This window comes from Aphelocoma coerulescens (genome assembly GCF_041296385.1).
Source record: "Aphelocoma coerulescens isolate FSJ_1873_10779 chromosome Z unlocalized genomic scaffold, UR_Acoe_1.0 ChrZ, whole genome shotgun sequence".
NCBI lineage: Eukaryota > Metazoa > Chordata > Aves > Passeriformes > Corvidae > Aphelocoma > Aphelocoma coerulescens.
The window spans coordinates 39,198,893-39,213,075 of record NW_027184085.1 but is presented as its reverse complement, the minus strand read 5'-3'; the positions used below and the strand labels follow the sequence as shown (position 1 = coordinate 39,213,075).

At 52.1% G+C, this 14,183-nt stretch overlaps 1 protein-coding gene across 2 annotated transcripts in view; it reads left to right on the top strand.

Annotated features, from left to right (window-relative positions):
• Window positions 1–11,584: 11,584 nt before the first annotated feature.
• PTCH1 (patched 1) overlaps window positions 11,585–14,183 on the top strand; it is a 74,633-nt gene continuing 72,034 nt past the window's right edge. The window contains exons 1-2 of one of the 2 annotated variants that reach the window (XM_069001550.1): window positions 11,585–11,876; window positions 13,408–13,600. In XM_069001550.1, coding sequence (XP_068857651.1) covers window positions 11,676–11,876; window positions 13,408–13,600 — 394 coding nt within the window. In that variant the 5' untranslated portion in view covers window positions 11,585–11,675. Of the gene's footprint in view, window positions 11,877–13,407; window positions 13,601–14,183 lie in introns of those variants that run through there. The other variant, XM_069001549.1, reaches the window with a different exon arrangement.

The following is a 14,183-nucleotide window of genomic DNA, read 5'->3' as shown; positions in this document are numbered from 1 at the left end:
ATTTTCCATTGTTGTTTAAGAGGAAATATACTCTACCACAAGAGTGTCTTGGGTTGCAATTGACAATGCAATATTTTTACCCAGCCTCATTAAATATAGTAGAGAAGGCTAACTGCCTGCTCTTCCCCCAGTGGAACATGAAAGTACTTGACAAAATGAAAAGGCAAAGAAACCATACAAAACACAGCTTCATCATGATTCTGAGGCACATAGCTGGCATTTATCTGGGGAGAAAAACTCTACAGCTAACCCAGCTAAGATAAAATATCAAGAGCAGTCAAACAGTTCTTATACCTCAGGCCTTAAATGCATCAGCAAAGGACAAGGCAGATTTCTGTCCTGACATCTATAGACAAGCACCTAAAAACCTGAACAGAAGAAAGTTAGGCTTCCTGATGAGCAGTTTGGCATTCAGAAACACTGGACTTCCTTGTAGCTGAGCTGCTAGTTTGCTAAAATGAGAAGATGTGAAGGCAGAGATAGAGTCTTTTATTAGTCCAGCTTGTACAGTTGGAGAGAAAAGGATAGATTTTGGGTGCACAAGCCCCTCAGGTATTAAAAACTCCCTTCAAAATATGCACTTGGGATCTGAAACTCATAAAAAGGGAAGACATTAGAAATCCTGGATTCTTTAACAGGTTTAGGGCATACTTAAATGTGTATATAAGATCCATAAAACACCCTCCTCTGTTTTCTCCCCCAGCTCCTTCCAAAAACCTCTGTGCGCTCCCTAGGAAACAAATCCCTGTTTCTCAACTATATTAGGAGATAACACCTCTTAACTCCTCTCTATTCCAGAGGCTCAAATACCTTTCCTCTCATTTCTAATTAAACTTAGCATAATTAAATTCATGGGCACTGTTCCTGACATGCAGGTAACTTTGAAGTTCATTGTTTCTCTTTCAGAGCTGAAGAAAGACTTGTGTACCAATGACTTTGCCTAGGTTTCCAACTATTCCACTTCTTCCAATTTATTAAAAAAAAAAATCACCATAACTTACCAAACCACCCTTGGGCATATCTTTAGCACATGTGACCCCAACATCCCAACATGACCATCACTCCGTTTAAAAAGTGAAGTCAAATACGGTTAAGAGCAAATGATGGCATAGGAAATCACCTCAGTCCTGGTGACCACCAGTGTTCTAGGAAGCACTGCAGGGAGAAGAGCAGATTGTTTAGCCCTTCTATAACACTTCTTCATCTGGCAGACAGGTAGGAATGACTTGTCTTGTCAGCAAAACCCTAGCAGAGTCCCATGGCTTACCAAGGTCACTAGTGCTCATGTTCCTGGGGGATTTTTCACCAAATTCCAAGACTCTATTGGATGAGGTGTCACTCTCTCTCCCATAGAGAGGTATGGAACTGGGAAATGCAGTAGAAACAGGATGCTTATGGACTGGTACACACTTCAACACCTTCTCCTAACCATGAATCCTCTCATTAATCACCACGGTTTCAGTAGGTACAAGGTGTGAGTCTGTTTCTTAGATCCAGATAAATTCCTGTCAACCACTCAGATACGTGGGGCTGCTTCTGTTGCTTTTATGTACCACACAAAGTCTTTGGTCCCATGGAGATGTTTTGCACCATATTTAGAACGATGTACAGGATCAACAAAAGGCCACATACATATATACAAAGTGGCCACTTACAAATATACACATATATGAAACTTCACAGCTCCAGCTTCGAGACTGATGGAGAAGAGACCATACAGAAGATCTGCCTCTCTTCTGCCTTCTTGCATTCTCTCTGTGCTTCTTGTATGAGCACATCAGAAACTGTACGTGCTAGGTTAATTACACCAATAAACATGAGAAATTTCTATGCCAGGGATGACCATTAGCCCAGGGATGACCTAAGGTTTCTCAGGTTTATCAAGCTCATATGAAGCCAGGGATGGCCTGAGAATGCAGCTTGAAGACCCACTTACTTACTTTCTGCAGAGTTTTCTTCAGCTCTACATTTCTGTTGGTATGGTAAGAATCCTTGGTGTGACATTGGGTCTTTTATCCTTGACGTCACTTTCTGAACTAAACTGTCAGTCTTAGCTAGTCAATGAATTAGCCATGTAAATCATATGCTGTTGAAGTCTTACAATAGATGGGCTAATTTCCAGCAGCTGAGCTCTGATACTTACTAATCTTTCAAGCACTTTCTATCAAAAGCTTTTTAGCAATAATTTTTAATTAAGTCAGTGAATTTTGAGCTCACTTGCAAGATTAACAAGCCTATTCTTTTTTCTAAAAAGGCCCAGTGGAGGTACGGTGTTAATATGTTCCTTAATGATAACCAAATTTTTATTGGAATACTTATTTTATTGCATTATGACACCAAGGAAAAGCAGATAAGAAAATAATGGTATTTCATAACAGCTGAATATCATACATAAAGGTGTGATGGAAGTGTTTTGCAGTGACATGCTTAAAAAGAAGACTTCAGGGAAGGATAATGCAGAAAGGGATCTGGGGATTATAGTGACTTCTATCCTGAGCACAAGCAAAAAAAAAGCCACACCTACAGACAAGGTGAATTCCATGCTAGGGTCTGTTGGGAGAAGTTCTTTGTGTGTGATCCTTCATACCACAACATTTGCACTGGCTATGGAGCATCATGGAGAGACTGGTAACACTCATTAGGGCTTTAGAGAACATGCCGGTGGAGGAAGGTAGAATGAATTGCCTAGAGAGTAAAGATTGAAAAAAGACATGGATAATCTAATTTTCTTTCCTTTATGTAATGAGAAAGGAAATATCTTTTATGGTCAATGTTAAAATGCAAAAGAAGCAATATGTCTAAATTATAGAAATGGAAATTTGGGTTAGACATTAAGAAAATAGTAATACCTTTCCAACAGCCAGTACCAGACCCCCCACTGTTTGAGCAGAAAAACTGTGGAAGGAGATTTAAGGGCCAGACTGGGCAACCATCCTCCAGGAGTATCATAGGAACCAATCCTACCTTCAGAAAAAGGATAGAGCACATGATCTAACACTTCTGGTAGTAGAGTTTTCTGGAGAACTTTTTGCCATTTGAACATCTCTTTTCATAGGGTTTCTTATATCACCAGGCATCTGCAAGATACACATCATATAAGTAGCAAAAGACTACCAGACTTGTATCGATAGCTGCGCTTCCTCTCCATAACAAATGAAAACAAAGTAGTCAGTGTCTCCCTTCCTCTCTTTCTGCTTCAGCGATGAACATGCTTATGTCTGAAAACCATGTGATTTTTAAAGTGCTGGGTGATGAGGACATGACACTCATTTTCTTGATAGTGAAGGTCAGGACTGGAGTAATAAGGGACTCTTTTCATACCAAAAAGAAAAAAAACCAAAAAAAAACAAACAAAAAAACCCAAGAAAACAAACAAAAACCAAACCAACCTCAGAAACTTGTTTCACTTTAGATCAGATCTGCAGAGGCTTGGTACAGGACTCAGTTGTCCAGGCATGAGGCTCTCTGGACAGAGACAGTTCTCTAAATCTCAGCTCTCTGTCTTCATTGTGTCTCAAACGGAGGTGCAACACATGGTTATTGCCAAGATGGCCTTGTCACATGCTCAGAATGGTTTTCTTGGCAGAACCACCCATAGTTACAGCCAAAATAGCTTTAGCTGAAGACCTTCAACAGTGACTTCAGAAGGAAAGTACAGAACTGGATTGAAACATGGTCTTTATCTGTATAAGAACAAAGGGGAATAAAACAGGATGAAACTGAAGCACTGAAGCATAGTGCTGCTTAGAGAGAGGATGTCTGGTCTTCAGCTGCAAAGTCAGCTTGGGCTTGCTTTTCTCAGTCTCCCTTCCCTCTCATGTTTTCCATGTCTGTTTTAAAACTCCTGTAAAACATCTTTTCCCATGCTCTTCCAACTCTTTGTCATTGACACAAACCCCGTCATGTAAAAATAAGTTCTATAGGAAAAAAAAATGTCCCTCTTACTCTTTATTTTGATATCCAGTCTGGGTTTATGCAGATAATATATATGGAGTATAGGCTGCTTAATGCAATTCCTAGCAGTTTTTCTTATACAATGCTTTTATATTGTTGATAATGAACACGACTGTAACATACACATTATTTTCTATTAGTGGAATTCTCCAACAATAGAGTAGTATAGATGAAATATGGCTAAGGCATATTCAAAAAAGTCATGTGAAATCACTGAACCCAATCATGAAGCATATTTTCAAAACAACACAAAGAGAATTATCTGGGCAACTTGGACACAGGACTACATCAGTATAGAATATATTTTATTCTCAAAATATATTCTGGAGACTCCAAATCTAATAGTAAATCAAATGTGACTGGCTAGAGGAAAAGGATCATCCATAAACAATGAGTGACAAGTCTTCCAAATTGGTCATTTATTCCTTGCAATGTGCCCTAATTCAGGAGCAGCACTTGACAACACTCATCTCAGATGCTGTAATAATACCGGCCACCACAAGCTTCTAAAAAAGTAATAGTAAATTTCTGGTTGTATGTCCTGCTTGTAACTATTCAAGAAAATGTTGCTTTTAAAATGAAAGTCACTGTGGTCTTCTCCAGAAGCATTCAGGAATTATTCAGTGGTGGTACTTCTTGCATTGCACTGCTTCACCTGAAAGATGAAAACAAGATGACTTTATAGTGGATTCTGCCAAAAATGAGAAGGACAGGCACAAAGCATTTAGAAAAAAATGTACTAAGCCAGGTGCAGTCTGCAGGGCTCAGCAGTCAGAAGGAAACTGCTTCTCCAGTTTCTCTGTACCCATCCAACTATGTATTGCTTTTGACAAGGAAACTGCATTCTACGACCTGGTACCTTTCACACTCCTCCTCCCCTCGACACCCAAGGTGGGAGAAGGGAGAGGAGGCAGAGGCTGAAGGAGACCCACGCGCTCTGGTGAGCTGTGCTCCGGAGGGGAGCAGCGGGGCGGGGGCAGCGGTGCACGGCTCTCCGTCCTCCCTTCCTTCGCTTTTTTTCCTAAAGTTTATTGTAAAGGGGCAACATTCGCGGGTCCGTCACGTGATCCTGTCAGGTCCTGCCTATTGAGAGCCAGACCACCCACATAGAGGACGATGGAGCTGCTTAATAGAAACAGGCATGTAATTGTGAGGCTTTCCAGCACTCGGCAGAATGTCTGCAACCTAGGAGGGTTGTTTTTTTTATATTTTCAGTTCCTTTGGTGCAAGGAAGGAAGGAAGGAAGGAAGGAAGGAAGGAAGGAAGGAAGGGAGGGAGGGAGGAAGGGAGGGAGGGAAGGAAGGAAGGGAGGAAGGAAGGGAGGAAGGAAGGAAGGAAGGAAGGAAGGAAGGAAGGAAGGAAGGAAGGAAGGAAGGAAGGAAGGAAGGAAGGAAGGAAGGAAGGAAGGAAGGAAGGAAGGAAGGAAGGAAGGAAGGAAGGAAGGAAGGAAGGAAGGAACTAAAAGGGGAAAGAAAAAGAGAGAAAAGAAAAGAAAAGAAAAGAAAAGAAAAGAAAAGAAAAGAAAAGAAAAGAAAAGAAAAGAAAAGAAAAGAAAAGAAAAGAAAAGAAAAGAAAAGAAAAGAAAAGAAAAGAAAAGAAAAGAAAAGAAAAGAAAAGAAAAGAAAAGACTTATGTTCCATTTAAGCCGCCAGTACCAGTGAATGAGGGCGCACCCAGACCTCCAGCACGGCTCTCCCCGAGCGGCTCCTGCAAGGGCAGTGATGGTAGGTGCCTTCCCTTCGGCGGGGCGGCCGCGGGCCGGGGGCCGCAGGACCCGGAGGACAGGGCCCGGGCCCGGGGCGGTGTTGGAGGGGCTGCGCGGGGCCTCCCCGGGGCCCGGAGCTGACGAAGGGGGCGGGGGGAGCCTCCCTCTCGCCGTCGGGGGCCGGGGCTACCGACCGGGCAGCGGGTGCGGCCCGAGCGGGGACGGCAGCGCGGGGCACGGCGGGCGGAGTGTGGCGGGGGCTCGGCGTGAGCTGGGGCGGCGGGGCTCCCCCGGGGCTAGGCGCTGCTCCCTCTCGCCCGGCTTGGCGGTGCGGTGGCTCTGAGCTGCGGTAGGGATGCGCGGCGGGTACTCGCCGCTGATCGGAGACGGCTCCTGAAGTGACTGCAGTCCCGCAGAGGACGGCAAACGAGTCCCCGGTCTCTGCATTTCACACCTGTGTGAGCTTTGGTCCGAACAAGCTTTGGTCTCGCGGGGAGCAGAAACTTCTCTGGGGCTAGGCTCTACAAGACAGGGGCCGCCTTAGGTTGAAGTCAATACTGGCTTCAGCCTCCGGCTTCAGGGTTGGGCTCCGCGTGGGGCTGGTACCGGGCACATCAGGACCGCTACAGCGCTGCTGTCACCGGTTTCGTGCGTGCTGTCTCACTGCTTCCAGGGACTGGAGACTGGGGGGATGTTCAGTGACAGATGTCTCCCTCTCCGCTGCCTTAGTCCCACTTTGGGAGGTAGACCTGGGGGAGGCAAAAGCGCGGAGGGGAGTGGGGAGACATCTGGTGTCGTTAGATGGTTTTAAAAGAAGTGTTGGAGCCAAGGTGGGTATTTCACGGCTCCTAACCTGATAGCCTCTACCAGCTGTGGCTAGAGAGTCTCACCTTGTTTCGGCACCAGTCTCATAGGTGTATCTAGTTTCCGGTTAGGGCTACGAGGGGCGTTGTGCGTCTGGATTATAATATGACATTGTATCTGGACAGCAGATAGTGTTGTTTAGAAATATTAGGGCTGAGGAGGGAGGAGGAGGAAAAGGAATCTTTTAAAATCTATATGCTTTTAAAAAGCCTATAGATATAAAACTGGCAGCCCACTCTGAATTAAAATGTCTTAGGCTTCTCTGTTTTTATCCTTACTTCACACACACATACACACACACGCACACACACACACGCACCTTTTATTTTGTTCTGCCTTTGCCACAGTGTATAAAGCCCTATTGAGACATGTAGGCGTGATGTGTAAACCGGATTAGCAGTATGAAAGAAAGACATACAATGAGCCTGAATTGTTTTACTTCCTTTTCATTTCTCACGCCTATATCTCTAATAAATTTGTTGCTCCGGCAGTGGGTCAAAGAGATTGTGTCGCTCAGCTTTTTTTTCTGCAGGGCCCGATGGCAGAGATCATGGAAGTGAATGCCCTGCCTTCTGGCACATGCAAAACTTGAGCTCTATCTTTACACAGACCTGGTGTTGTCCAGGCTGGCTAAAAAAGGTTTAGTGTAACTTTCCCCTCTCAATGCACATTCATGTCCTACAAGTGGCAGGGTATTTTGCCAGGAAAATAATCTGTTTTGAAGATGACTTGGGTTTATAGAGGTAAAGCCCCTCGTGGAATATGACAAGGTCTGCTAGGTCTGGGATGTCCTCGTAGTTTTGGAGGGAGCAGGCTGTTGCTCCTCCTCCATCCACTGTCTTCCGCAGCTCTCCGTGCGCCCTTGTCCTCCTCTGGGAGTCCGCTGCTGCGCGGAAGGAGCCCAGAATCCTCGGAGACTCCTCTGGAAGCACATTTTCCTTCAGCCTTCCGCAGAAGAAAATGCCAGCGCTCCTGGGTTGGTGCTGTAGATCCCTCATTTGCTCCTTTGTGGCGTGCAGAGCAGCTTTCCATTAAAGGAGATCAGGGGTAATTAGCCGCATTATTTTGACAAGTTGGCTAGAGCAGTTCCCTTTCTTCCAGGGCTGAGGAGGGGGAGAGGCCGCCCGCCTCCTTCCCCAGGCGCGGGCGCTGCGCGGCGGCGCTGCCCTGCGGAGCGGCTCCCCGCTGTGCGCCGCCGCCCCCGACGGCAACCCCCGCCGGCCCGGTGGCCAGCAAGGCACTGCGAGTGGAAAAGGAGAGGGAGGCTCAGGCTGCCCTGCAAAACCCAGCGACTGTGATCTTATGCCAAAGCCAGAATCAGGTGTGCGGGTGGAGCACAGGGCCGAGGCAAAACTGTGCACTTGTGCGATGGAAACCTGTGTGAGACACAAAAACTTGAAGGAACAGAAAAAAATCTGATTATTTTCCCCCAAGTCGGTCTTCTCCCATGGTCAGCTCTCTTGTAAACCGTACAAAGGGAACCCAAAGTGCCTGCGCTTCATTTCTGTCTTTTCTTTATTAGGGTAATCAGATGCTCCAGCAGTGCAAATGCTTTTGGTGGGTGTCTGCAGGTGAAGAGCAATCTGGAAAAAAATGTGTTAAAGTAAAAGTCACTGCAAATATCTGTTACCCACTGTTAACCTCTATTGGATTGACCCCTCATCTGGCTGGAGAAAGTGTGAACCTCTGCAGTATCGGGGGTTATGAACACAAAGGAAGCCACTACGACTAAAGTCAAAGCGGAAATTCTTGTACACCAGCCCATTGAAAAAAGGCATTGAAAAAAACACGTATGAATGGTTATAGACTGCAGCCCCTCTATATAAGGAGACACCTTCCCAGGCCTTCACCACAGAGCATGTCCTAGATAAGAAATCTGGGAGATACCTTCGAGTTGCTGAAGATGGAGATAGCCCTTGGTGTGGAGGAGCAGTTGCACACTCAGGGAATGCATATCACAGTCAGCAGTGCTTACAAATGTAAATAAGGGCAGATTGATTAGGAACAACGTTATTGCCAGGAATGTAGCACGAAGGCATCAGCTATGAGGCAGACTGGGGGCAGCCACTGCTCTGACCACCCAAGTGGAGAATTTTACACTGACATTTCTTCCTTGAGGGGAAAAAAAAACCCAACATACATACGCACACCCATCCCAGAAACAAGACCAATTAGATCTCTGCAGTAATTAATCTCTTGTGTATGCTTAAAAAAAAATATCCCTCTAGACCACAGGGAGAGAGGGGAGATTAAGATAGTGCTTGTTAAATTTGAGTCTTCAGATAGAGTTTTGGAACCAGCAGTGAGAATGGGTATTAGGCTACTGTGTGAAGCCTAGCAGGCAGGAGGCACATAGGGCAGTGCTGCGGATTCCAGGTACTTGAAGGGACAGTCTTCCCTGGTTTTAGAGCCTACTAGGAGGCTGAACCGAAATGCTTTTGTGCCCATCCCTTCTTTCTCCATTCACCTGCCCTGCTACCCGACCAGACACGGTGAGGTTGAGCACTTGCGGAAGTAGTGTCACATCACTTCCCAAGTGGAAACTTGAATTGGAGGTGGCCGACTGCACCCCAGGTGCAGGTTTCAGCCTCAAACACAAAACAGCCTCCAGCTGCAACCGTTTCAGGTTTCCTTCTCCCATACGTATGCACCTACGTGTGCGTGCATGACAGCTTGCTGCTCCTAGCAGCTTTCCTGGAGACAGTCCTGTGCGGAGCAGAGGGCAGGGCCTTCATGGAGACAGGTTTCCCAGGGTGGGGAAAAACGGAGCTGGGATGAAGTGAAAGGAAAAAGGAACTCCCTAACCGGCGGCTACGGCCCTTGAAAAGCCCTGACCGTCGATGCCTTTAGGCAGTCTCAGGGAGGGAACGGTGAGGTGCGGTGCACACCTCGCTCCCGCCGGCGGCCCCGGCCCCCGGGGCACTGCCAGCCCGCGTTGCCGGCACCGGGACGGCCCCATTACCGGCGCTCGCCAGCCCGCCGAGGGGAGGAGGACGTTTGCAGCGACCGGGGCTCAGGGCTTTTGCTCAGGAGCGCTGCCCCAGGTACATGCATGGCGGGGCTGAAGGGAGAGGTGCGCAGTGCCGGCGGGTTTGTCGAGCCGGGCGCCGCACCGGGCAGGGGTTCCACGGTGTACTCCTCTCACCTCGGGTCCCCATGCCCCACTCTTTTTCGCTGCGTTTCTCCCACGCCCCCTCCAGCTCCCAAACTCTTTACAGCCGCGCTCCTCCGCAGGCGTGCAGCAGCCGTCGTACAGGAGGGCAGCCCCCCAGAGCGCCTCCCCAGCCCGGGCCGGGGGCGGAAGAGCGGGCTGGCCGCTGCCCCCCGCGCCGGTGCGCACGGGTGTCCGCCACGGCCCGTAGCTGCCCCCGCGGGGAGCCGCGCTGCGGGCCGGGGCCCGAGCCCAGGGCTGGGGGGATGCGCGCAGCTCTAGAGGCAGCAATTAATGGCTGATTCTCAATGAAGAGAGACGGGGAGAAGCGGTGCCAAAAAAGTAAACAATCGCGTGTAGTTCAAGAAATGTTCAGCGCGGCCAGGCAGGCTGCGTTTCATGGACTTTTACACTAAAAACATTAAAATTGGCTTTCCTCAGGTTTCAGTTAAAGAATGAGCCCTAAGTTGAAACAGGCTAGCTACCGCGCGGCTTTAAATCCCTTAAGTGTTAAATTTTCATTGTGTTTTTCTAACTGGACGTGGTTTTCTTGCAAGGAACTAAGTCTCCTCTTTAGTTAAAAAGAGAGAGGGAGAAAAATCTGGCACTTTCTACCGCAGTATCCACCACCCTGACATTATTCCTGCAAGCCTGGGAACTCAGCTCGGACCTCCCAGTATTTGTTGCAGCTCGAGGCCAAGGTGCCTCTAAAAGGATTTTCTTTTAAGGCCTTTAGAAATCGTTTAATGCTGCTTTTTCCTCGCTTTCCTCTCCTTTTCTTAAAAGGGAAAAAGGTATTTCTGTATGTCCTTCGCGAGAAAGTTCCGCGCGTGTATTTGCAAGCACCCCGGGGGGGTGCGGGGGGGGGGGGGGACGGGACTGAGGGGTGTTGAGGGGTAACGCTGTTGAAAAGAAAACGAAGAAGAAAGAGGGAGAAGGCATTCCTTAATGGAAGTATTGCATGCAAAGAAGACTGGATCTCTTTAAGGCTCCCCCTGAAGCTGGAGATGCACACACAAGGGTTGCCGGCCTGGGTGGTCTCTCTACTTTGGTGAGCTGTTGCTAAGCAGCTAATAATAGTCATGTTTGCTGAGTAATTTCTGCCCTCCCCGAGCCAATCACCTCGCAGAAACCCAAGCCATCTGACAGCCCCGGGGGCGGGCTCTCAGCCCCTTTTTTTTTTTTTTTTTTTTTTTTTCCTCCCTCTCCCTCTCTCGCTCTCTCTCCACTCATACTCCCCCCACCCCCCCCCCCCCCCCCCACCCCTCCTCCTCTTTATCCAAATGGAGAGAGTCCTTTTTTTCTTCTTCATCTCATCTCTGGAGCCGAGGGGCTGCAGCTCGGTGCTGCCGCGCACACACCGGGGGAGAGCGCCAGGCAGCCGCCCGCCCGCCGCCGCGGCGGGGCCAACCGCGGAACCCCGCCGGCCCCGCGGCCCGCGAGAAGCACCCCGGCGCTGAAGCAGGATGGTGCAGCGCGGCGAGGCAGCCCAGCAGCAGCAGGAGCAGCCGCGGCCCGCCGCGCCGCCGCCCCGCCGCCGTCGCTGAGCGCCGCCGCGGACAGCGGCTTCCCGGAGGCAGCGGCGGCCGGCCGGAGTAGGCGATTTCAACGGGAGCGGAGGATAGCGCTGCGGCGGCCGGGGGATCCCGGGGGTCGCGCCCGCCCGTCCGCCCGCCCTCGCCGGGCGCGGGGAGCGGCCGCCTGCAGCTCGGGGTCCGCGCGCGATGTGGCAATGGGAGGCGCGGGGAGCGACTCGGCCGGAGCGGCCGCGGCGGCAGCCGCCGCCCCGCGCCCCGCGTGAAGCGGCCGCGCCGCAGCAGCCCCAGCAGCAGCCCCGGCGGCGGCGGCGGCAGCAGCGGCGGCAGCAGCCCCCGCAGCAGCAGCATCAGCCCGCGGCCCGCAGCGCCGCCAGCCCCCCGCGGCCCCGCCGCGCCCCCGGGGCCCCGGGCCCCGGCGCGGCAGCGCCAGCGGCAGCTCTCCCGTCCCGCCGGCGGCGGCAACATGGCCTCGGCCGGTAACGCGTCGGAGCCGGAGACCAGCAGCAGCGCGGGCGGCGGAGGCCACCCCGGCCGGGCGGCGAGGAACGGCGGCGGAAGGCGGCGAAGGACTGGAGGGAATCGGCGCGCCGCGGCGCCCGACCGGGAGTATCTGCAGCGGCCAAGCTACTGCGATGCGGCTTTCGCCTTGGAGCAGATTTCAAAGGTGCATTCAATCTCTCACTCTTTTTTCCAGAGATACACGCTAGTGGTAGTGCTGCTTTTTCCGCGGGGGAGGAGGAGGGAGGTGGTGTGTTTTCTCGCGGGGGTGGAAGGAGGAGATGGAAACGAAACGGCCACCAATAAAATGCTGGGAAAAAGAGAGGGACGTCTGTGACTCTTCAGTGCGGGAGAGAGTGCCCTCCTTCCCTCCCTGCTCGCCTGTGCCTGCTCTGGTGCGTGCCTGTGCTGCGGAGCATTTCTCCTCTTAAACTTCCCGAAACAGCCTCGGCTCGGTCCCGGCCTCCCCATGGCTAAGCCCCAGGCCCGCTCTCCCGCTCCCCCTCTCCCTCTCTGCTTCCTTTCTGCTTCTCCATCCTCTCGTAGCGCCCTGCGACCTCGGCAACACCCGCTCCCGCCCGGAACAGGGGAGAAACCGGCCGGCTGGTTTCTTGGCAGAAGTTGGGTTTTTGTGAAGTTTTCCGCCGACCGCCGAGACGGCGACTGCCCTCGGAGAACGGGGTCCCCGAGCAGAGAAGGCAGCGGTTTTCTCCCTTGCCCGGCGGTCAGAGGGGGAGCGAGGGCCGTAAACAAATTGCCACCCTTAACCCTGCCGCGCCGGTCCCTGCGGAGGGCTGGAGGTGCCGGCCCGGGCGGGGCGGGGGGACGGCCCCGGCCGCCAATCTCCGCCGGCCAAAAAATGTTCAAAGTAAACAATCTCCAAAAGCTGCCTTGCTGCAGGGATGGTTTCACTTCAGGGAGCGGATTTCTAGGCTTTGTAAGAAGAGGGAAAGGAGGAGGAAAAAAAATCCATGTGGCTGCCCTCTTCCGTTCACAAATATTGTCGTAACTTACAGATGGCTGCTCTACTTCCTAATTCAGATCACACAGCGTCTCCAAACTCTATGGAAATGAATTAGTGCAGATCTTACAGCGCTGCTCACCACGTGGGTCCTGCCTCAGCACCAAGCCTCTGCTATGAGCTGGGAATGGGGGAAACGGCCACTGCTACCCACTGTCTGTCACACAATCCCCCCGCCTCTCCTCCCCGGCCATTCTGGGGTTCCAAGGAGAACAGGAAAAGGGACTTTTCTTTCTTGTAGCTGTTGAGGTTCATCGGGAGTGGTTCCTTCTTCTCTGGAGCCACGGGTCTCGCCAGCACGAATGCTTTGCAGCCCGAGCGGGTGGCGGTGCCTTGCGCACGAGAAGAGTGTGGTGGTGGGCAGCACAGGCGAGGGCCCGGGGGCCGACGCAATGTTGTCACCCCCAAACCCGCGTGTTGGTCTGGGGCGAGGATGGCTGCCAGCAGGTACATCTTGTCCCTGTGTGTGTGCTCGAGGGTGGCTGCTCGGCAGGGCCGCGGGGCACAGGGCCCTGCTGGAAAGATGCCTGTTTGAGCTGTTCACGGCGCTCCATCCTTCCCCCGGGGGCTGCGCCCCGAGGGACACGAGCTGTCGCGCTCGTGGGAGGGCTGGGGGGCTCCCCCCACTTCTGCGGCTGCCGCAGCCCCCAACTACTGACCTCTTCTTGCTTTGCAGGGGAAGGCGACGGGACGGAAAGCGCCGCTGTGGCTGCGAGCAAAGTTTCAGAGACTGTTGTTTAAACTGGGCTGTTACATTCAGAAAAACTGCGGGAAGTTTTTGGTTGTCGGCCTCCTGATATTTGGGGCTTTCGCTGTAGGATTAAGGGCAGCTAATCTCGAGACCAACGTGGAGGAGCTGTGGGTGGAAGGTAAGTCCGGGGGGTGCCCCTGTTTGCGGTTGCCGTCCCTTGCCCGCCTGGCCGGCCGGGTAGAGCTGCCCGCGGCGGCTCCGCATGCCCGGGAGGAGCGGCCGCCGGCAGGGAAGGCGGGCGGTTGTCGGGGCGGGAGGCGGGCACTGCGCTGGGGCGCGCAGCTCCGGGCGGCGCATACCACTTCTCCGCCCGCGGGGGGTCGCGGCGGCCAGGCCGTGCACTCGGCGGAGGGCCGCCAGGACAGCTCGTTCCCAGCCGCCCGTGCCTTCCCCTCTGACCCCCCTCGCAGTCCGGGCGAGCTGCGGGCGACGGGTCTCCTCGTCCCCGCCGGCGGTGGGAAGCGGCCGCGCTGCCGGCAGGCGCCCCCGCCGCCATTTTGGGAGTGCGCGCGGCCGCGGCTGGGGAGGGGGCGGGCGGCGCGGCGGGGCGGGAGCCTGTGTGTGGTCCTGCGCTTGGACTGCTTTCAGCTGGGGGGGAGCGCGGGACTCGGCGCTGGAAAAAAAAGAAAATAGCAAAGAGGAGGGAGAGAACGAGGGGGGGGAATCCAAACAAAACAAAACAAAAAAGAAAACAAAAAGAA